At 35.2% G+C, this 25187-nt stretch overlaps 1 protein-coding gene and 1 pseudogene across 3 annotated transcripts in view; one reads left to right on the top strand and one right to left on the bottom strand.

Annotated features, from left to right (window-relative positions):
* Positions 1 to 2848, bottom strand: part of LOC144252774 (secernin-3-like) — a 34056-nt gene extending 31208 nt beyond the window's left edge. For all 3 annotated transcript variants that reach the window (XM_077794885.1, XM_077794883.1, XM_077794884.1), the window contains exons 1-2: positions 2771 to 2848; positions 856 to 1022 (exon numbers count right to left, since the gene is read on the bottom strand). In XM_077794885.1, coding sequence (XP_077651011.1) covers positions 856 to 1011 — 156 coding nt within the window. In that variant the 5' untranslated portion in view covers positions 1012 to 1022; positions 2771 to 2848. The remainder of the gene's footprint in view (positions 1 to 855; positions 1023 to 2770) is intronic.
* A 52-nt stretch (positions 2849 to 2900) lies between these two features.
* LOC144252768 (corepressor interacting with RBPJ 1-like) overlaps positions 2901 to 25187 on the top strand; it is a 36056-nt pseudogene continuing 13769 nt past the window's right edge.

Genomic DNA, 25187 nt, shown 5'->3' with positions numbered 1-25187 from the left:
AAAATTATTCTCTGATCAAAGGAAGTTTTCAATCACTGTTGTGTAAAAAGAGTTACGAAATAATAGTGCTACATCTGGAGAAACAATCCAAGGGCCAGTGGGAAACAAAATTCAACATCATCTCAAATAGAAAGTTGGGGACCCTTCTAAGAGTGTCAGATAGAAGCAGTTTTTCCCTTGGTGGACTGTCTAATTTTTTAAAGAGAGAGAGAGAGAGAGAGAGAGAGAGAGAGAGAGAGAGAGAGAGAGAGAGAATTTTTTAATATTTATTTTTTGGTTTTCGGCAGACACAACATCTTTGTATGTGGTGCTCAGGATCGAACCCGGGCCACATGCATGCTAGGCAAGCACGCTACCACTTGAGCCACATCCCCAGCCCAGGACTGTCTAATTTTTATTGCTTGGTATTAAGTGGAGAAATTAAGCTATAGATTCTGGTGTTTAAGACAACCTTGGTACTCTGGCGATGTGAGGACTGCACTGCCTCTTAGAAGATGGACTAATATCTATGGGTGTTATCTTATACTTTTTTAATGACATTCTTTTAAAAATGAGTTTCTGGGCTGGGGTTGTGGCTCAGTGGCTGAGCACTTACCTAGAATGTGTGGGGCACTGGGTTCAATTCTCAGCACCACATTGAAAAAATACATAAATAAAGGTATTGTGTCTATCTACAACTAAAAAATATTTTTTTAAAAAACGAATATTTTTTTTAAAAATGAGTTTCCTCTGTTGTACATATTTATGCACTCTTTGTGAGGTGAAGGTGCTTCCCAGATTTAGACTTGGAATGAAGGCAATTTTTAAAAATAAAGATTTGAATATCTAGAAAATAAAAACATATATTTTACCTACCTTAAGAGGTTCTCTGTTATCATGAACTGCAGCAGGAAAATAAACTACCTCTTGTACTTCATCACAGAGTCTGTCTGAATTTTTTCCAAAAATAATCCTCTTATCAATTGTTGCTGGAGGTAATGCCACAAATGTATCACAGGAATAGGGCTCCATTTTCTAAACAACTACCAATCACATAGAAGTTTTTAAATAACAAGAGAAAATATTGTTAAGTATATACAAAACAAATACTCCTACTCTCTGGCCAAGGGATATTATTACCATGTCTAATAAAGGGTGTTCATTAAAGCTTTAAATATCATAAACTATAATACAATAATCAACATGACTTAAGAATCAACCATGAACTACAAGAATCAACAAGAAAATAGCAATGTGAACTACTTTCTTCTAGTTGATGGGTCAAATTTATTCTCTAAAACCTTTCTCTCCTAAAGTCTCCCCTGAATTTCTTTTCATTATTCCTATATTCGGGAATCTCTACACCTAGCCTACTGTTATAAAGGCTATATTCTATATATTTGTGCACCAGTCCTCTTATTGGCAATAAAATCCTTATGAGGCGAGAGTATGCCTTAATTATCTTTGTATTGTTATCATTGAAACTTACAGGGGGAAAAAAAAAACATGTTTTCAGTATTTTCTCGAAATAAGAAAGAAAAGGTTTCCTTTGACCTAAGGAAGAATATGCAGAGATTATAATATTAAAAAGACAGAAATTTTGAAACAGATTCACTACTTCAAATATAAAAAATGTCAATGAAATTCCAATTGTCAATATTTTATGGTGGAAGTTCACAAATATAATTTGTAAATCCTGATTGTAGAATTTCATATGTAGATTGTCTTCACTAGAAATTTGTAAAATTTAAATCATCAATTTTAGTAATATACTTAAGTATTCTATACTTTATTTTGCTTTCAGAATAGACACATTGTTTTAGCTGTTTATTTTATAATGCCCAAACTCCTGAAGTTTTTCTCTTCTCAATGATGAGAAAGAGGTCACTATCCTTATTGTTCTTTTCTTTGAGTATTTCAACTTTTATATCTTGCATCTCCTTCTATTTGTGTTCCAAAGTTGGTTCCACCACTACATAACTTTGACAAGCTATTTAATTGTTCTATGCTTGCAGGCTCAATAGTAGAATAAAAGATTAAACAGAGTTATTACGGGAGATTTCAATTAGACAAGTTAAGCATTTTGCTTAACATGAAACATAGTAGATCCTCAAATGAAAGATGTTATTATCTGGCAGAAGAGTAAATTACACCACAAATAGTCTAGTCTAAACCCCGCTAGAGGACTTGGTTGATGTGTGCTCTATAATAATAGCAGCCACATCTATTCAAAACCCTGGAGTCCTGACGTCCATCACGCTGCACTAGGAGATCTCAACTATCCAAGAGGGGTCGTCAGGGAAGCTAGGTACAATTGCTGCCTAGTTAGAATGGTACTTGGCCCATTGAGGACATGAAACTTGGACTCTCACACCACTTATCACTCAACAAATGTTTGCTGAACATCTTTCTGCACTAGGGAACGTACAGCTGGAAATAACTAGAAACAAAAGGAGCTCCCGCTCTTGTAGAGCTGACATTCTATTTTATAGCTTTCAAAAAGCATCACATCGTTTGAACCTCACAATCGTACTCCAGTTAAAGCGAGAATTACTCTCTCCACAAGACAGGTGAAAAACCCGGTGCACAAAAGTTTTTGCAACTCGTGTCAGCGTTCAACGAAAGCAATCTGACAGCTGGTAGAAAGAGCCGCCACCGCGGACCCCGTACACTGCGTGAGACGATCAAACGGCTGTGGCCGCGAGTCCCGCGGTCAGGCAGCGCTGCGCCGCAGCTAGTCCAGGGCTCTGGCCTCCGCTGCGCACGTTCCTCCCTCTAGCAAGCCCCTCACCTGGCCTCTGCGCTTCCAGAAGTGACAGCTGAAAGTAGCGGGAGGAGGCGCCAGTTGACGGAAGCTGTCACCTTTGACCTAGGAAGTTCCCGCGGCTGCTGGAGGCGCAGTTCCGGTTAGGCTGCAGAGTTTGTTTACGTTGCTCGCTGACCGGTTGGTTGCCTTCCTCAGCTCGGATGCCAAGATGGGGAAATCCTTCGCCAACTTCATGTGCAAAAAGGACTTTCATCCTGCCTCCAAATCCAATATCAAAAAGGTGAGTAGAAGAAACCCAAAGGGATCTGGCTTACGGCCACTGGGTCCCCAGGGGCTGCTGGGGTGAGAGTGGTGATGTCGCTGGGATGCCAGGATATCACCTCCTCTCCAGGCCAGAAGCCCAGGTGCTCTCGCCCCCTTTTCCTCACTGATGAAGCAGGCGCTCTACGTTTGTTCTACATCCAAGACGAGTTGGGATGCTCTCGTTGGCTCTGTCGGTCAAAGTGTAAATCCATAAAACGTGGAGCCTGCGCTCACAGTTGCTCAATACTTGCCTTAACTGGTTCGGGTTTGGTCTTTTCGAATCCGAGGTTCACGGCTCCTTAGTTTTCTCCTCTACAAAGACTACTGTTTATTTAAGATAGATCGTATAAAAGAAATCACCCTCATTGAATATTAGCGTTTTAAATAATTAATTACAGTCGGGGCGGTGACGCACTCCGGAGGATCTCAAGTTGGAGGCCAGCCTTTGCAATTTAGCGAGATCCGCAACTTCGCGAGACCCTGTCTCAAAATAAAAAAAAAAAAAGAAGAAGAAGAAGAAGAAGAAGAAGAAGGGGTTGAGGATGTAGCTTAGTGATAGAGTACATCTGGACTCAATCACTGGCACCAAAAATAAATAAAGCAAAATTAATTTATTAGAGGCTGGAGTTGTGGCTCAGTGATAGAGCACTTGCTTAGCATGTGTGAGGCACTGGGTTCAATTCTCAGCACCGCATATAAATAAATGAATACAATCAAGGTCCATCAACATCTTAAAAAATATTTTTTAAAAAATAATTAATTAGGGCTGGGGATGTGGCTCAAGCGGTAGCGCGCTCGCCTGGCATGCGTGCGGCCCAGGTTCGATCCTCAGCACCACATACAAACAAAGATGTGTTCGCCGAAAACTAAAAAATAAATATTAAAATTCTCTCTCAAAAAAAAATAATTAATTAATTAATTAATTACAGTTTGGCTAAGCTCAGGGCAGAAAAACCATAGCGAAAATGATTGTGGTGAAAAGCAAAAGGATGAAGTAAAAAGTCAGGGCTTTGGAGGCAGACGAGGATTCTAACCATTCCAGCATAGTCGGTATTAGACCTTGCATAAAATATTTATATATTTATTTGTTTATTGGTATTGGGGATTGAACCAATGGGCTACATCCCAACCATTTTTTATTTTGAGACAAGTTCTGCTAAGTTGCTAAGGATCTCTCTCTACAAGTTGCTGACACTAACCTTAAACTTAGCAATCCTCCTGCAGTCCCTGAATTACAGGCATTGTCACACAAAATAGTTAATATTCCTGATCCAAAATTTCTTAATCTACAAATAAAGGATGATCAGTATCACTTGCTTTGACTTGTAAAGTTGTGAAGAGTAAATGAGATGGTGTATCTCATCCAGCCCCTAGGACTGTCCTCCATAAATATTAACACCTCATACCATTGAACTGCCATCCTTTTCTTTATACCCTGCATTCTTCCTTGAATGTGTATCTACTTTCCTAAATCTCTATCTGTGCCTTTGGGGGGAAAAAATGAGATAGTGTGGGTAGAGGATTTGAAACAAAGTGAGTGCTTACTACTGTGTGCATCACATACAGGGGGTACTAAAATTGTTAATTGACTATACACACAAAGTTGTGAAATGAACTAGGCTTTTAATTTTATATATAGCATGTTTTATGTTTTTGAGTTTTATATAGCCATGTGAATATGTACATATATATGTAAAGTATGTTACCACCATGTAAATAGAATTATGTTTTATATACTAATGCATATGCATTAGAAAATCTTTGGCAGAACAGGGCATAATAGTGCACACCTGTAATATCAGTGGCTTGGGAGACTGAGGCAGGAGGATCACAAGTTCAAAACCAGCATCTGCAACTTAGTGAGGCCCTAAGCAACATAGAGAGACCCTGTCTCTAAATAAAATTTTAAAAGGGCTGAGGGTGTGTGGCTTGGTAGATAAGACCCTTGGGTTCAATCCCTGGTGCCAAAAAAAAAAAAATCTTTGGCAAGGGTTGGGGTTGTAGCTCAATGGTAGAGCACTTGCCCAGCACATGTGAGGCACTGGGTTCAATCCTCAACAGCACATAAAAATAAATAAGTCAAATAAATATATTGTGTCCATCTACAACTTTAAAAAAATTTAAAAAGAATCTTTGGCAGGATATGCAATAAATGGATAACACTAGCAACCTGTGAATACAATTACTTGATAAAAAATAACTTTTAATAACCAAAACTAAAAAATAAATAACCAAAACTTATAAAGCATTCTATGCTTGTAAAGCATTCTAATCTATGTCTCATTCTCTTTACTATTTTTATGGTGTTGTGAATTTCACACAGACACCTTTACCCTAAGGTGTTCATGCTCCTGAGCACTTCTGTCTTATTTCTTTGGTTTTTTGTTTTGTTTTATGCTGAGGATTGAACCTAGGGCCTCCATCATGTTGGGCAAGCACTCTACCACTAAACTAAATCCCTAGCCCCTGTCTTATCTCTTTGTTTCTTTTCTTGTATCTTTCTTTTTTTCCTACAATTTCATTTCCTTTCCCTTTTTTCTCTTTCTCCAGTTCTCCTCTCTTAGGGTATTGGTGACACCCAGTAGCATTGGTGGCCATTGCATAACACTACTTCTAATGTTCTGTACTAATGGGTTATCTATGTTAAACATATTCTATGTAAAGAAATGCTTTTTTTGCTCTCTGAAATAATGTAGGGACCGGTACAAGGTGCTGTTGTACCACACATACTGAAAGCAGTTCTCATGTTTGTGTGAAAGTATAGCTATGTTGAATGGTTGAATTTTAGGATTTATATCAAGATACAAATCATATTTTCAGATATTATTTTGTGATGATGTCATTATTACTAAATTGGACTGTCATAAACAATGCCATTTTATATTTAATTATGAAAAAACAAACTTGCTACTTAACTTAAATCCAACTATTTAATTTACTTTTTTACTTTACTCATTTAGGTATGGATGGCAGAACAGAAAATATCATATGATAAGAAGAAACAAGAAGAATTAATGCAACAGTACCTTAAAGAACAAGAGTCATATGATAATAGGTGAGATATGCCCCTCTGCCATTGTTTATAGAATAATCAATTACAGGAGACTAATCCCTTTACTCTCATAGATGGTCACTTTATTTGACTTTACCCATAATTCACGTAAAATGTATTTTCTACGACTCATATAGTTTCTGAGAAAAGCTGGGTGTGGTAGCTGCTTCAGAGGTGTGGCAAGAGATTTGCTTGAGCCCAAGAGTTTGAGACCAGCCTTGGAAAATAGTGAGACCACTGTCACAAAAATAGATTTAATAAACAAAGCACAGTGGGGCACATCTGTATTCCTAGCAGCTCAGGAGGCTGAGGCAGGAGGATTGGAGTTGAAAGCCAGCCTCAGCACCTTAACAAGGCTCCAAGCAACTCATTGAGACCCTGGCTGTAAATAAAATATAAAAAAGGGATAGGGTTGTGGCTCAGTAGTTGAGTGCCCTTGGGTTCAATCCCCTGTACAAAAATATAAATAAATAAATAATAAAAATAAGTAAACCAATCAATAAAAATCAAGTGAACTGTAGAACACTCCTCTGTTTATAGGCATTGGGTTGCTTATACTTTTGAGCTATTGTGAATAATGCTGTGTAAATCTTTAGAGGTAACTGCTCAAGTTCCTGTTTTCAATTTCTTTAAATATATTTTTAGGTGGGGCTGGGATTGTGGCTCAGCGATAGAGTGCTCGCCTAGCACTGGTGGGACTGGGGTTTGATCCTCAGCACCACATAAAAATAAAGGCATTGTGTTATGTCCATCTACACCTAAAAAATAAATATTAAAAAATAAAATTAAAAAATAATAAATATATTTTTAGGAATGGAATCACTGGATCATATAATTCACCAAATTCTTTTCTGTAGTGACTGTGCTATCTTTTTTTTTTATTAGAACTTTATAGTTATATATAGTAGTTGGGGGGCTCATCCCAACAAACTCATACATGCATGAAATTTTAATTCAGGTCATGATCCCCACTTTTTCCTCCCATTTCCTTCCCCTCTCCCATTCTCCTTCCTCTACTATAATTCCATTTGCTTATTTATTTATATTTGATCAGTTCTTTTTACTTATGCATAATGGTGAAGTTCCCTGTTGATTTTTGTTTGTTTGTTTGGTATCAGGAATTGACTCAGGGGCACTCAACCACTGAACCACATCCCCAGTCCTATTGTATTTTATTTAGAGACAGGGTCTCACTGAGTTGCTGAGCACCTCACTTTTGCTGAGGCTGGCTTTGAACTCATGATCCTCCTGCCCCAGCCTCCCAAGCCACTGGGATTTCAGGCATGTTTTTGTTTTTTAATTTATTTTTTATTTTTAATTTATTTTTTATTTTTTAGTTATAGGTGGACACAATATCTGTATTTTATATTTATGTGGTGCTGAGGATAGAACCGAGAGCCTCACCATGCTAGGCGAGCGCTCTACCTCTGAGCCACAACCCCAGCCCCTCCCGGCCACAATTTCTTAATCCATCATTTATTGGTGGGCACCTGGGTTGATTTCATAATTTAGTTATTGTGAATTGCTCTGCAGTGAACATGGAGGTGAATTTATTGCTGTAGTATGCCAATTTTAGATCTTTTAGGAAAATACCAAGGAATGAGATAGGTGGGTTATCCCTAGTTTTGTAAGAAATCTCTATACTGCTTTCCTGAGTAGTTGTACTAGTCTACAGTTCCACAAAAATGTACAAGTGTACTTTTTCCTTGCCAGCATTTACTGTTTGTGTTCTTGATCGCTGCTGTTCTGACTGGAATAAGATGAAATCTTGGTGTAGTTTTGATTTGCGTTTCCCTGATTGATAGAGATGTTAAACATTTTTTCATAGATTTTTTTGACCATTTGTGTTTCTTTTTTCAGAAGTTTCTGGTTAGTTCTTTGGCCCATTTATTGATTGAGTTAGTTGGTTTGAGTTTTTGTTGTGTTTTTTTGGGGGGGTATTAAGTTGAATTCTTTATATATTCTGTATGTTAACCCCCTATTGGAGACGTCACTGGTCAAGATTTTCTCCCATTCTGTAGCTCTCTCTCCATACTTTTAATAATTTCCTTTGCTGAAATGCTCTATTTAACTTTTTTTTTTTTTTGGTTTTTTGTGTTCAGCAGTAACCATCCTAGTAAGTATGAAGTGGTATCTCATTGCAGTTTTGGATTTACATTTCCATAATATTTAGTGATGCTGATCTTTTTAATTTTCACTTTTTAAAAATATTTTTTAGTAGTAGTTGGATACAGTATCTTTATTTTATTTATTTTTATGTGTTGCCGAGGATCAAACCCAGGGCTTCGCACGTGCTAGGCAATTGCTCTACTGCTAAGCCACAACCCAGCCCTTAATTTTCATTTTTTAATGGTGTTAATATAAGACAAAATTTACATACTTGTGTAAAGATATGTTGACTTCTAAGTATATTAAGAGTTTTTGGGGCTGGGGATGTGGCTCAAGCGGTAGCGCGCTCGCCTGGCATGCGTGCGGCCCGGGTTCGATCCTCAGCACCACATACCAACAAAGATGTTGTGTCCACCAATAACTAAGAGTTTTGGCATCATCACCATAATCTAATTTCAGAACGTTTCATCTCTGAAAAAGAAATCTTATACCTATTAGCAATTACTTCCAATTTCCCAACCTTGTCCTTCTTCTACCTCTCAGCCCTAAGTAATTGCCAGTCTACTATCTCTATAAATTTGCCAATTCTGGACATGTCCTGTACATGTGGCATCTTGTAACTGATTTCTTTTTCTTAGCATGTTTCATGGTATGACATGTATCAGCACTTAATTCCTTTCTGTTGCTGAATAATAATCCATTGTATGGATGTCTGTACCTATGTTCCTTTGCTTCTCTTTTTTTTTCCATAACAGTTGTTTATAGAATCCAATGGAAGTAAGAGAAGAATCTCAATCATGTAGCATATCCATTTTGATTGTCTTTTCCAAGTATGAGAGGAAATTCTATTTCCTTGTTGGCTTTCTTCTTTATAATTAGCACTTTACCTGTATTTTTTTTTTATATTTATTTTTTTAGTTATCGGCGGACACGTTGTTTGTATGTGATGCTGAGGATCGAACCCGGGCCGCACGCATGCCAGGCGAGCGTGCTACCGCTTGAGCCACATCCCCAGCCCTTTACCTGTATTTTTTGAATTAAACTTTAACTCAGGCATACAATTTGTGGCTGAGGATTTTTTATAAAAAGCCAAACATTTCTTTTTGTAAATGGAACCTGAACAGGAAACTTTCAGTGTTAAAATGGAACAATAAAAATAAGATTTTTGAGGTACAGCAGGCACTGATTCTATCATATTAAGTTGCTTATTGGAGAGTTTTTTTAAAATGAGTCTTTTTTCATTGGCCTCACTAAAGAATTTGATTCTCTCATTTAGATTCTTACAAGCATTAATTGGCTTTGACTTTCTCAAGAAAACCCAGACTCATTTTCAAAACTGATTCCTCACAATTAAGAAAAACTGTTGGCAACCTTGTCCTTGTCCAACTGTTTAACTTAATTCCAACTCTGTGATGACCTTCAGGATTTCAACAGCATTTCAGAATTTAAGAAAAGTCCTTTAGAGTGACCGTAGAGCTTTTCCTCTTTTTTGTTGAGAGGACCAGAATATTTCAAGTAAGAAGACGGTTTCAAAACTTACAGCCTATTATTAAAGAAATAGTATTGTGATTTCCATTCACATATTCTAAAGAAACAGTATTGTTTGATTTCCGTTCACATATTCTAAATGTCCTCTAATCAGTGGGGTAAAATTTTAGAATTTGAACTCTAACAAAAAAAATATTTATTTTTATTCTCTTGGGGTTCCTTTTGGGGTGGAAGGATAAAACTGTTAAGTTTATTTCTTATGTCATTTAGATTGCTTATGGGAGATGAACGTGTAAAGAATGGCCTTAATTTCATGTATGAAGCCCCACCAGGAGCCAAAAAAGGTACTTGCCCTGTTTCCTTAAAATATTTTATATGTTTACAACTACAGATTGAGAACTGCTGGGTGTGATAGCACAAACCTGTAGTGGCAGCTACCAGGGAGTCTCAAAACAGGAAGAGGCAAATTCAGGACCAACCTGCACAACATAGTGACCTCCATCTCAAAGAAATTAATTAATCAAAATTTTTAAAAAAGATTGAAAACTGCTAATAGACTTTTTTTAAGAGAGAGAGGAGAGAGAGAGAAATTTTTTTTGTTGTTGTTTTTAGTATTTATTTTTCAGTTTTCGGTGGACACAACATCTTTATTTTATGTGGTGCTGAGGATAGAACCCAGCTCTCCACACATGCCAGGAGAGCGTGTTACCGCTTGAGCCACATCCCCAGCCAGCTAACAGACTTTTTAAAAGTATTCTTTGTTTTTAAAGATTGTTATCATGTCAGGTGCAATGGTGCAAACCTATAATCCTTATCTGGGAGGCTGAGACAGGAAGATCACAACTTTAGTAACACCCTCACTTAAATAAAAAGGACTGGGTTTGTAGTTCAGTGTTAGAGCACCCCTGGCTTCAATCCCCAGTACTACAAAATAATAAATAAAAAATAAATAAAATTGGTTTTCTGAGGAGATAATAAAGAATAATATTATAACCAATAAAGTAGAATAAATATTAAAAATATTGTTCTAGTAATTTTTCATGAGGTGTCCTTTTGGGAGGAAAAAAAATCTCAACACCAGCAGAAATGCATTTATTCTTTTATAATGTGGTTATATCTTTAGTCTTTCCTTCTAAATATACTTGTGTATATAAAATACAATATTCACTATCTGTAAAAAGCATAAAAGTTTCAAAATTAGCAATTAACAATTAGCAGTTAACATGTTTGTTAAATATAGTATTGTTAAATTCAGTATTGTATTTTATCCTTTCGTCCTTGATTTTTATCTCATGCAAAAAGAAAGAAGTCAAACCAGTACAATCTTACAAATTATAATCAAATAACATATCATAGTGGTAATATACATTTGATTTTTACACTGATAATTTTAACTTGTCTTACTTTTTCCCCTCCTGTATTTTTGATATGCAATCAAGAAAACAAAGAGGTAAAGCACTATTTACTGTTTTAATTTACTTATAATTAATTTTGATTTTATGGAGAAAATTGAAAGACTTTTTAATGAATGTTTTAGAAAGAAGAAACAGAAGGAGAGACAGAATACAAATTTGAATGGCAGAAAGGAGCTCCATGAGAAAAGTACGGTCTGGTTTGCTTTTAAGATACAATATATATCACTATATCTGCAATCCCATCTTATGTTATTACCTTTATATGCGTTAGAGAAAGTAACTAATATGAAAACATTTTTATTGAACTTTCTTATGCAACCAATCTACTTTTATCATAGTCTTGTTTTATATTCTTGTTCTTTTTATTTATAAATTACAAACTATAAGCCTAGATATTTGATAACTATTTTGAAATATTAAATAGACTATAGTTCTGTATACTTATTGAAGTAATAACACATTTCATATTGTTTTGAGGACTATAACTTTTTCAAGTTAACTACCATTGAATTTATTAAATTATTCTTAATATTTTATTTATACATTTTCTCTATTTAATAGATATGCCAAAGATGACATGAACATCAGAGATCAGCCCTTTGGCATTCAGGCAAGTGACATGTATTTTACCCTTTACGAATAATTTTTATTTAGTAAATATCTACATAATTATCAAAAAGGTGTTCACGCTGAAAAAGAACAATATGGTTTGTATTGGTATCAGATGATGGTAGGAATAAGGAGAAAACATTAAATGTGGTAGACTGACCAAAAATGTGAATCAAAATTACTAATAAGAGTTATGGGGAGGCTGGGATTGTAGCTCAATGGTAGAGCGCTCGCCTAGCATGCGTGGGGCCCTGTGTTCGATCCTCAGCGCCGCATAAATTAAATGAATGGAATAAAGGGATTGTATCCAACTACAACTTAAAAAAATAAATATTAAAAAAAAAATTATAGGGCTGCAGTTGTGGCTCAGCTGTAGAGCCCTCACCTAGCATGTGTGAGGCCTGGGTTTGATCCTCAGCACCACATAATAATAAATAAATAAGATAAAGATATTGTATCCAACTGCAACTAAAAAATAAATACTTAAAAAAAAGAGTTATAATGATGTTGGTGTCTGCTCTTTTCCAAGAATTTAGAGAATTAGGTCATGACCAAGAAAAGATTTAAAACAGTAATTTGTTTAGAATCAGGGCAGCCTGTCACTAGAGGGAATCCTTATAAAGAAAATGTTGTTGGAACCTTTCCTTGCTTGTTCATTTATGTATTATCTGTAACTTAAACAGCAGAGCTGAGTCCTTACAGTTGGCACAGAGGTTGGGCCTGAAAAGCCTAAAATAAGTTCTATTTGAACCTTTACAGGAAAATTTTGCCAGCTCCTGGTTTAGAAATTTGAAACTTTTAATTTTGACTTATTAAAACTAAGAAATTTTAAGATGATATTGTTATATTGCAACCAACTAAGAAGTAAAAAACAATAGGATTCAGCTTAGGTGTTAGGCAGAATTTATAATAAGATTTTAGTATTTGTATTAAATTTACCAAACTTAGTTTTGTAGTATCTTTTCCTACAGATCTTTTTAAAATGTGAGTAATTTAACTTGAATCCTGCCAAACATTGGTTAGATTCGTAGTATTTTAGTAACCAAAAGAATATTCATTCACTTTTCTCAGGTTCGAAATGTAAGATGTATTAAATGTCACAAATGGGGTCATGTCAACACAGATCGAGAATGTCCTTTGTTTGGTCTTTCTGGAATCAATGCAAGTTCGGTTCCCACTGATGGCTCAGGTAGGCATTAGACATGATTTTTTTTAGAATTTAGGTAAATAAGGAAAGAAAAATAACATTTTTTTCTTTAATCTGAGTATTTTTTGTTTTATTTGAGTTTTATTGTTTTAGACTAAGGCACATTACCAAAATATGATTATCATTGAGAAATTCTGTGTTGAAAATAAAATGCTTTGTAATAGAATTAAAATGTAATTTTTCCAGCCAAACGCCCTATGAACTTGATTTTTTAAGGTAAGATAACAATAAATACTTTATCAGGTTAGTGGCCTAAAATTAGAAAATAAATAGTTGATTCTCATATTTAGATTCTCCTGATTTTTAAAAAAGTCTGGAGTGAAAGCCTCAGCAATCATTTCTCTTTGGTTCATGGAATTAAAAACAAAACTGAGTAAAAAAAGATGATAAATATGTTTAAATTGGGTTTATATTGGAAAATTATTTATCTTACTACGTATTATTTTCTAAAAAAAAATTTGTCCACTTGGGTTTGCATCATTTTGGCTCTTCATAAAAAGGATACTAAAACTGTGAAGTTTTAGCTTAAGTTCATCATTATCTTACTACTATTTCATTGAGATAGCCATACTAATTTAATCCTGTCTCAGAATAAGTCATAATAGAAATACCCTACTTAATTCTATAACCTTCAATGAGTAATTTCACTTTTATGGGCTTCAACTCCTGATTTTTTTTTTTTTTTGGTACAAGGGATTGAACCCAAGGGCACTTTATTACTGAACTACATCCCCAGCCCTTTATAAAATCTTTTACCTGGAGGGAGGGTTCCACTAAGTTGCTGAGAGTCTGACTGAATTGCTGAGGCTGACATCAAACTTGAGATCTTCCTACCTGAGCTTCCCTAGTCACTGGAATTACAGGCATGAGCCATCACACCCAGCTCAACTCCTGATTTTACAATAAGGATGATAGTATGACTCAGATTTTCAGCACTTTATAAAGCAGCTATAGAACTCTTTTTTTTTTTAAAGAAATCTTACATAAAACCCTAAAACATAAAAGCACTGCTATTTATTGAAACAAGTCCTCTGGGCATTAAGTCCCCTTCTTTCAGTCGCAAGGCCTCCAGTCATCTCTTTAGAATCTCTATGGCTTTTGCTGTTCACCTCAATCTTGAGCCTAGGGTTCACCCTCATTCAGCTTTCAACCTTTTGCATCTGTTCTTACTTTCTTCTAGAAAACCACGTTCAAAAAAGTTCATCTTAATATTAGGAGTTTAGGAATTTGATCCATCGTTATTTTGGGCATTTCCCTAGTGGTGGTATAGATGTTAGAATTGGTGAAGGAAGCATACCTATAAAATACTGTGATTGATTTTTGAAAAATCTTTATTCCTGTAAAATAAGTTCAGAAACCACCTTTTAAGGAGAAGGAGAACTAGTTGTTCAGTTGTAAGACAATGTTAATACAGTCTTTGTTCTGGCAAAATACCTTATAAAAGAACTTACCAGGGCTGGGGATGTGGCTGAAGTGGTAGCACGCTCGCCTGGCATGCGTGCGGCCCGGGTTCGATCCTCAGCACCACATACCAACAAAGATGTTGTGTCCGCCGAGAACTAAAAAATAAATATTAAAAAATTCTCTCTCTCTCTCTCTCTCCTCTCTCACTCTATCTTTAAAAAAAAAAGAACTTACCACTGATACCACAATACAGATACTCTTAATAACCCACATAGCTAATTCTCCCTCCTTCCCTGCCCTCTTCCAATTAGTAGAAGGGATAAAGGCCCCAAAGGAAATAAAACCCCAAAGAAAATGGAGTGGAGTAGGTCATACATCACGAACCCATTTGGCTCAAATATTTTTGACACTTCCCTTTCTTAGTCCAGAGATTCATTGTTACATCTTAAAAGTATATTCTGTTTTCAAGATAGGGTTGCTTCTTTCTCATCTTTTCCTTCATGCCAGTCTTATAGTTTCCTTACACCTACATGATTCATGGGTTGTTTTGAGACAGGCAGAAGTAGTAGCTGTCTTTCTTCCCCAGCCTCATCTTACTCTGATCCTGCTTCTGAGAGAATGAGTAGGATAGACTCCAGGCTTAGCCCTTTCTTTTAATAATCAGTAGGCCTGCCTTGTCTTGAGTCTGTATTAGAAAGTATGCTAACAACAACCCAAAGAACTTGTGTATTAACCTATTTTTAAAAGTATTTAAAACAAGAGCTGGGGTTGTGGTTCAGTGGCAGAGCACTGGCCTCGAACATGTGAGGCACTGGGTTCGATCCCCAGTGTCACATAAAAGTAAATAAACAAAATAAAAGTATTGTGTCCAACTACAACTAAAATATTTTTTTAAAATAAAGATATTATGTCCATGTTTAACTAAAAATATTTTTTAAAAAAATAAGTATTGAAAACAGTAAAACCCCACAGTCACATGCCACACAGTTAGTAAATTCCTGTTTAATGCAGCTGGTTATTGACTTTTCTTTAGCCCTCCATTTGTATCCATTAACCTTATGGTAATTCAGTGTATGCAATTCAGGTTTTTGTATGCCATTCATTGGGGTATTATTGTAGAACTATTCTTTTCAGTTAAGTGAACTTTGTCCAAATAACATGAATGAAGTAGAAAAATACATAACTTGTTGAATCCTATTGTTTTACCTATATTTAACCATATTTAAGAAGTCTACATATATTGACATATGTTACATACAATATATTGTCTGTTTTGCCTGTGAAATTTGGTAAAGACTTGAAAGAACTGTATACAGGGTGTTGGAGCAAATATGGTAAGATGAATATTTAAATCCTTTGTTAATAAATTGAACAGCCATTTTGAAGGGCCATAATATATATCAGAAGTATTCAAAACATCATTTGGGGCATGCCTGTAATCCTAGCTACTCAGGAGGCTGAATCAGGAGGATTGCAAACTTGAGGCCAGCCTTAACAATTTACTGAGGCCCTGTCTCAGAAAAACACAAACAAAAATCCACCATATCCTTTTACCTTCCAGTAGTTAAAAGAAAGCAATAAGGTATACCCTCAAAGATTCACAGTAGTGAAAGATTAGAAACAACATGTAGACTTCTCAAGTATGGTTAAATATAGGTAAAACAATAGGATTCAACAATTTATGCATTTTTCTACTTTGTTCATATTATTTGGAAAAAGTTCATTTGACTGAAGAGGAATTCTACAATAATACCCCAATGAATGTCTATCAGTAGGGGGTTTATTCAGCAGTTATTTATGAAGCAATTATAAGTTCTGTGATGAAAATGTAATTGGAATCTGTGATCAAAACTAACTGGGGAGTTACTATATTAAGTGGTCAGAAAGGCCCCTCTGAGGAAGTGATGTTAAGATGAGACCTGAATGACAAGATGATTACAGCAGTGTGAGATCTGGGAAAAGAGCATTTGGCGTATCAGGCAAAAGGAACAGCCTTTCATACAGAGGGACCATCAATCCTGATAGGGCACATACTTAGTGGCACTCACCTAGTGGTTAAAAACATTGACTAAAGGGCCTGGGGTTGTGGCTCAGCGATAGAGCGCTTGCCTAGCCATGTGTGAGACCCTGGGTTTGATCCTCAGCACCACTTAAAAATAAATAAATAAAGGTATTGTGTCCAACTACAACTAAAAAATAAATATTAAAAAAATATTGATTGAAGATGACTCCTTAGATGCCTGCTTTAGAACTTCTACTGTGCTGCTTCTTAATTGTAACTTTAGGCAAGTTATTTAACATCTCTTGCTGATATGTATAAAACATAATAGTACCTACATCTCATAAAGTTGTTATGAAAACTAGATAAGTTAATACATGATGCTTAGAATAGTGCCTGGCATGTAATAATCACTTCTTGAGTATTTTTTTTATTAATTGTGGAGTATCTCCCGCAAATGGAATACTCTACAACCGTATGTAATATATATACATAAGTAATATAGCTAGAGATCTATGTTGATTTGTAAGGATATAGGAGGATATATAAAGTGTAAAAAAAGTTAAATGGTATCAATTAAAAGTATGTAGGATAAACAAAATGTCAGGCATTCCATAATTAAATTGGCTTTCAAGGATGAAGTTATTTTTAAAATCTGTATGACTTTAGATGCTCTACCTTTTATGATAAAAGGATGACTTACTGATATAAGAGCCTCTATTTTTAGGGTTGTCGGTGTAGCTCAGTGGTAGTGCATTTGCCTGGAGCCTCTGGATTTGATCCCTAACCACCCGCACCCCCCAGAAAAGCCCTATTTGAAAATTAATTCTTAGAACCAGTTTATTATTTATTTTTCAAACACTTGTTTTTAGCAACTATGTATTTGACATCCTACACATTAGCCAATAAGTTTTTTAAACTTTATGTTCTGGTTTATTGAAGGTATAGACTATTCCTAATTTCCAATCAAATCAGAAACATTAACATATCACATAAGAGACAGTTGGGCACAGTGGTGCATGCTTATAATTCTAGCAGCTCAGGAGGCTTAGGCAGGAGTATCACAAGTTCAAAGCCAGCCTCATAAACTTAGCAAGACCCTGACTCTAAATAAAAAATAAAAGGGGCTAGTGACAATCTACTCAAAATTAGAATACGATTTAAGAGTCTGTTTAATAGAGGAAAGCATTGTTAAATTAGGTAGTTAACAGAGTAAGAAGGACTAAAATGATCTCTGAAGAATTAAAATTTAGATAGGTAGAAAGAAAGTTTGACACCTCCCCCCCCCAAAAAAAAGACCTGAAGAAAAACATAAGCACAAAAGAATTTAACTTGAATAGAATAAAATTTGAATGGCTCTCAAGATGGGATGGAGGGAATTTGTCCATTCATCCTGCAACCAGTGTTTCCCAAGCTTACCTACTGTAAGGAATCACTTAACACAGCTTGTTTAAATATTGGTTCTCAAGCTCCTGCCCCATAGGGGCTATTGAATAAGAGTCCAGAGAAAAGTCTGAGAATCTTATCCTCGGATAATGCTTATGATCTGTTGTTTGTCTTTGGAAGGCAAATAATATAGAGGAAAATGAAAGAGAAATGTGTTGAAAGAGCCTTTACATAAAAAAGGGGGGGGACAAATTTTCAACATTTCTAATTTTTAAGTATTGTAAAGAATCTAAATATCGTGCAATAGGGGAATGGCATGATATTAATTAAACTAGGTGTGGTATCGAAGGCCTATAATCCATCTACTCAGGAGGCTGAGGCAAGAGAATCACAAGTTGGAGGCCAGCCTCAGCAACTTATTGAGACCCTGATTCAAAATAAAAAATGAAAAGGGCTGGGGATATAGTTCAGTGTTAGAGAGCACCCCTGATTTCAATTCCCAGTACTCCAGATAAAAAATACTAACTGAATTTTCATTGGAATTAGTTAAGATGTTAATTTGATGAAATTACAAGCAATATTATTTTGTATTAAAATTTTAAAATAAACTTAAAATTTAGCCTTTTTAAGCACTAAAACTCTTCAGAAAGCTAATGCTTTCCTTTCTATTCCCATGTTAAGTTTATTTTCAGAATATTAGAACAGCTAAAGGAAGCAGAGTTATGGTTGTGGTGCAAAGGCTGTGTTCACAATGAGAAATACCTAACAGACTGAATTAATTCTTTGCCTTAATCTTTATATCTTTAAGATATTAGGGAAACTTTATCTTTATATCTTTAAGATATTAGAGAAACTTCCATTTCCAGTTTTTTCTTTCAAACTGACAAGGTATGAGAGTAAAAACTGCCATATACACAGGGTATTTTAATTTCTTAAATTCTGTATCTGAATTGTCTAAGAATATCTGAAGACATTGAACTCTGTTAAAATTGTGAAAGGAATAGGGATTCATTCAGTTGTAAAGCCCTTGCCTAGTATGCACAAGGTCATAGGTTCCATCTCCAGCACCACAAAAAAAGAAAAAGAAATCAGTAGCTTTCACTATCTAGGCTATTACATAAGGTGAAAGTTACCAATCTGTTTCTGATGTACCATCAAGGTTGAAAACCATTATCTTAAGCTGTTTATAAGAATAATTGAAGATTTGGGAGGATAGTACCTTTTACTGTATATTTGTTTGTTTAACTTGTGTTTTATTTATCATAAAGTCATAAATTTATCCTAAGGAAATAGTCATGAATATGTCCTAAAGATTTAGTCACAAAGAATTGTGTATGATAGTGAGAGACAATACTAAAATATCTAGTAAAAAAAAAAAAAAATTCCCTCATACTGGGGTTTGAACCCAGGGGCATTCTACCCACAAGCTATATCCCCAGCCCTTTTTATTTTAATTTTGTGACAGGGTCTTACTAAATTGCTGAGGCTGTTCTCGAAACTTGTGTGTGATTGTTCTGCCTCAGCTTACCAATCTGGGATTATGAACATGAACCTGGACTGTTGAAAGGAAATTAAGTGAATTATGGAACATTGTTATAATGGAATTCTGTACAATGCAGCATTTAAAATGATAAAATTTCTTAATGATGGGGATATTTTTTAAAACATTTAGTGAATTTTTTAAAAATAGGTTATAAGACAGAGAAGTTACAGTTGTATATCTGTTTATGTGTATAGGTAGACACAGAAACAGATATTTTAAAGAAAAGGATTGGAAGGAGATAGACCAAATTAATAGTGGTTGTGTTTGGGTAGTAGGATTACTAAGATTTTTAGTTTTATCTTTTTGCTTATCCATATTTCCAACAGTGAAGATAAATTACATTTATAAATTTTTAAGTGAGCATTTCTTTAAAAGAATTAAAAATTATACATAGAAATAAATTATTTTAAATTGTATTGCTCCATTAATGCCTCTAAAGTTTGACCTGAATTTAGCAGTAGTACTTAACTAAAGCTAATAGAAACTCTTAAAGTTTTCTCAAAAACAAAATCAAAACTCTACTATCTTAAATAGAAAAGTGAGTAATAATGATGTAATATTCTGAACTTGAATGCAATGAAAAATAAACTGACCAATTTCCTAATCCACTTGGTGATTCAAACTAAAAAAAAAATCTTTTCATTTAAAAAAATCACCTATTGAATAATGTCTCACCAGTGAATAGAGATTATTTTTGCAATAAGGCAATTTCAGTAGATGTGGTTATCATGGGATAATCACACCCCTGGGGTACAGCCTTGTGCCTGTAATCTCCCAGGAGTGTAATTATTTCATGATAACTGCACCCCCTGGTGTTACATTATTTCTATTATGAAATTCTTAGTTTAGTATATAAAGTAACTTACTTTGATCACTGGAAACTGCAAGGTGCTGTTAGAATGCTCCAGCTGTGAGGTTTACAGAGACCAGCTATAAGATTTACTTCTCCTTTACAAAGTTAAATTAGGCAATCAAAATGCTTCTTTGGGCTAAGCTGGTTTAGAATATCTTTTCTACTGAAAAGATCATCTTACCTTTTTCATCCACTCCAGATACATCAAAATTATCCTTAAAACTTGTAAGCTTCAGTGGTAACTGAATTTTTATAAAATATTCTATAACATAATTAAATGACTAATTCATATCTTTTATCTATACTCTGTAGAACTTATTTTTTATCACTGACTCTTAACATCTGTCAGTTATTTGTGTTTTTAATGTATATTGAAATTAAAAATCTTTTTCTTTTTTCTTAAACCACAGTGGAGTATTTCAACAGAGCAAGTGATTTGTTTGTTTTTTCTGGTACTAGGGATTGAACCCAGCCAGGGCCTCATGCATGCTAGGCAAGTGCTCTACCACTGAGCTGCATCCCCAGCCTTTTTATTGTATCTTGAGACAGGGTCTCACTAAGTTGCCCTCAAACTGAGGCTGACCTCAAACTGAGCAAGTATTTTTTAAACAGCTTTATTGAGCTATAATTTACATGCCATCAATGCAATGGCTTTTAGTGTATTTACAGAGTTGTACATCCATCACTATAGTCAATTTTAGAACATTTTAATTTTTCTAAAAAAGAAAGAAAGAAAATCCCTTGACCCTCACCCTCCAGTCCCCAGCTGTAGGCAACCACTAAACTACTTTCTGTCCCTATATCTTTGCCTCTTCTGGACATTCCATTCTTCCATGGAATGTGTTTTCCCATTATGCTTAAATGCCCAGATATTCACACACACATACACCAGTCTTATAATAGCCCACCAGGATACAAGTTTATATGTAGGCACCTATAAAACAGGTAAATGTGTAAGATTTTCTTCAAAGAACATAAAGCAAAATTCTATTTTTAAACTCCTTTATTCCCTAAACATGGATTTTGTATCTCTCTCCATGTTTGACTTTCAGATCTTTTTCTTCAGGAAGCAAATAGTTAGCTCTAAATAGTTACTCTATAGGAGAGCTAGACATGCTGAAGCACTTCCATTGCTAATATTTTATTAAAGATTATTACACCTATATTTTTATACCTCATGAGAGGTACTGGCATGTAATTTTTCTTTCTTGTTTGTATTTGGTTTTGGTATCAGGATGATGTTAGTCTTATAGAATAAGTTAGGTAATGTTCCTTCTGTTTCTGTTATCTAGAAGAGATTATTAATATAATTTCTTCTTAGGGCTGGGGATGTGGCTCAAGTGGTAGCGCACTCGCCTGGCATGCGTGCAGCCCGGGTTCGATCCTCAGCACCACATACAAACAAAGATGTTGTGTCCGCCGATAACTAAAAATAAATAAATAAATAAATATTTAAAAAATTCTCTCTCTCTTTCTCTCTCTCTCCCTCCCTCCCTCCCTCCTTCTCTTTCCCTCTCTCTCCCTGTCTCACTCTCTTTAAAAAAAAAATATATATATATATATATAATTTCTTCTTTAAATATTTGATAAAATTAACTAGTGAATCCATCTGGGCCTGTCACTTTTTGTTTTAGAAGGTTATTGATTGATTGTTGGCTAAATTTCTTTACTAGATAGATGCCTATCAAATGACCTTTTTCTCCTTTTGTCAGCTTTGGTAGATTGTGTCTTTCAAAGAATTGGTCCATTTCATGTAAATCAGATTTAATGGTATAGAATCATTTGTTGTATTCCATTATTACCCCTCTAATGTCCATGGATCTGTAGTGTTGACCCTCATTTCATTTCTCTTTCCTTGGTTAGCTAGAGCTTTATCAATTTACTGATCTTTTCAAAGAACCAGCTTTTGTTGTGATTGATTTTTCTCCCTTGTTTTCCTCTTTTTATTTCTTCTCTTCTTATTTTGAATTTAATTTGCTCTTCCTTTTCTAGTTTTATAAGACAGAAGATTATGTAATTGATTTGGGAGAGGTGATGAAGTTTGAACCCAAGGCCTCACCCATGCTAGTCAAGTTCTGTTCCACGGAGCTACACTCCAGCTCTACATATTGATTTTAAATCTTTCTTCTAATACATGTATTTAGTACTATAAATTTCTTTCTGAGTTGGTTTTTGCTGTGTCCTACAAAATTTAATAGGTTTTATTACAATGATTTCTGACATTAACTACCCAGAAATAGGCCAGACTTCATAGGTTAACAGTTCTCCAAAGACTATTCTCAATTAAGACACCAGCTACAAATTTGGGAGTTCCTAGACCACCCACCAAACCTGCTACAAATCCACGCTTCCTTCTACCTGCCTAAGGTTTGATAATTCACTAGACTGACTTACAGAACTCAGAAACTAACACTATACTTGTGATTACAATTTTACTATAGTAAAAGGATAAAAATCAGGGTAAGCCAAAAGAAGAGGTACATAGAACAAGGTCTGGGAAGGTCCCAGACACAGTCTTCCAAAGTCTCCCTGTAGAGTCAGTACCTGTCAATCTTCTTGTACATTAATATATAACAACTTTTATTAACCAGGGAAGCTTATCCAAGCTGTCTAGTTTTTATTGGTCTTTATTACATAGTTGTGAATGATCAAAATCATTAGCCATGAGATTTAACTCTTCTATCTCCAGCTCTTCTTTCTTCCTCAAAGGGCTTCTCTCACCTAGCTCAAAGTCTAGCCCTCTAATCACATGATTTATTTTTCTGGTATGGTCAGCCACTATCTTGAGTCAGCTCTTTTTTTGTTGTTTTGTTTAGTATTTTTTTAGTTGTAGGTAGACACAATACCTTTATTTCATTTATTTATATGTGGTGCTGAGGACCGAACCCAGGGCCTCTCACCTACTAGGTGAGTACTCTACCACTGAGTCACAACCCTAGCCCTTGAGCATGATCTGATCATGTATATTGAAATTAAAAATCTTTTTCTTTTTTCTTAAACCACAGTGGAATATTTCAATCATGAGTCACCATCATGAGGCACATCAATAACATAAACTATCAGGACCCACCAAAGATACTCTTATTACTCAGGAAATGTCAAGAGTTGAGGTTCCCTCAGAACTGGGGACAAAGGCTAGGCATGGGGACCAGCCCAGCCATTCAGGAAGCTGCGGCATGAGGATCACAAGTTCAAAGCCAGCCTCAGCAATTTATTAAAGCCCTGTCTCAAAAAATAAAATGTGTTGGGGATGTGGCTCAGTGGTTAAGCACCCCTATGTTCAATCCCTACTACTTTAAAAAAAAGAACTGGGGACAAAGACCAGCCCAAAATTGTTATACAGCAGTTGTATTGTCTATTCTTAGTTGAAAATATTTTTTACTTTTTCCTGAGACTTCTTTGATATATGTGTTTAGAGCTCTGTTATTTAATCTCAAAATATTTTAGGTTTTTCTTTTACTTTTATTAAGTTGTGTTATATGGCCCAGATGTGGTCTATTTGGTAAATGTTCTATATGAATGTGAGAAAATATATATTTTTCTGCTGTTGCTAGGTGAATGAAGTATTCTATAAATGTCAATTAGGAAAAAAATGTCAACTAGATCCAGTTGATGGATCAGTTCAATATATTCTGATTTTTCACCTGTTGTATCTGTCAGTTATTGATAGAGGGATGGGAAGTCTCCAGCTATAATAGTGGAGTTGCCTGTTTCTAAAGATACTCATCAGTTTTTGCTTTACACATTTTGATGCTCTGTTAGGCACATACACATATTTGGGTCTTTTTGGAAAATTGACCCTTTGACCGTTATGTAATACTCTATTTAGCCTTGGTATTTGTCCTTGCTCTGAAATCTGTTTGTCTAAAATTAATATGGCGCCAGGTACAGTGGTGCATGCTTGTAATCCCAGCTACTCAAAAAGCTGAGACAGGAGGATTACAAATATGAGGCAATCATACTTAACAACCAGAGCAACTTAGCAACCCCCAGTCACAGATTTAAAGAATAAAAAGGGTGGCTCAGTGGTTTTAACGCAGTGGTAGAGTTCTCCTGGATTCAATAAAATTAATATATATGCTCCATCTTTATTTGGTTATTGTTAGCCTGGGGTATATCTTTCTCCATTCATGCACTCTTTTGCTTTGTTTTTATTTTTGTTTTTTGTGGTGCTAAGGATCGAACTCAGAGGCTACCACATGCTAGGCAAGCACTATTACTGAACTAACCCCATCCCCCATTCTTTTACTTTTAATTTGTGTCTTTTTTTTTTTTCAGTACTGGGGGTTGGGCCCACGGGTACTTAACCACTGAACTACATCCCCAGTTCTTTTTTGAGATAGGGTCTCACTAAGCTGGCCTTGTCCTTAAGATCTTTCTGCCTTTGCCTCCCGAGTTGCTGGGATTATAAGTGTGCATCCCCCAGCTCCTGTGCCTTTATGTTTAAAGTAGATTTCTTTTGAATATCATACAGTTGGGTCTTTTTTTTTCTTATAGTCTCTTAGTTGGTATGTTAAGATTCTTTATATAAAAGTGATGATTGGTATACTTAATAGCTTTCATTTTTTTAACATTTATTTTTTAGTTATAGGTGGACACAGTATCTTTATTTTACTTTACGTGGTGCTGAGGATTGAACCTAGTGCCTCACACATGCTAGGTGAGCACTCTACCTCTGAGCCACAACCCCAGCCCCTAGCTTTTGTTTTTTGTAATTGTTTTCTATTCATTGCCCTCATTCATCGTTTCATTTTTGTTCTTTTTCTGCTTCATCTGGTTTTAAATGAGTATTTTATATGATTTCACGTTTTCTCAACATTTCAATTATACTATTTCTTGATATTTTTTTTAAATTGGTCATCTCAGACTTTGCAATATACACGTATAACTAAGTCTACTTTCAAAGAACACTCTACAACTTCCTGAATAGTGCAGGTGCCTTTTAACAAAGTACCTAGTTCCTGTTATATAATAGAGTTCTTCCTTCCTATCCCTTAAACATTGCTGTTATAATTTCATTTACTCATAAGCTATAATTATTTATTTTTGCTATCTTTATTTTGAATCAGCAGT

Source organism: Urocitellus parryii, unplaced genomic scaffold (assembly GCF_045843805.1).
Source record: "Urocitellus parryii isolate mUroPar1 unplaced genomic scaffold, mUroPar1.hap1 Scaffold_59, whole genome shotgun sequence".
NCBI lineage: Eukaryota > Metazoa > Chordata > Mammalia > Rodentia > Sciuridae > Urocitellus > Urocitellus parryii.
Note: the sequence above shows the minus strand (reverse complement) of the source record. Positions and strands in the feature narration are given on the sequence as shown.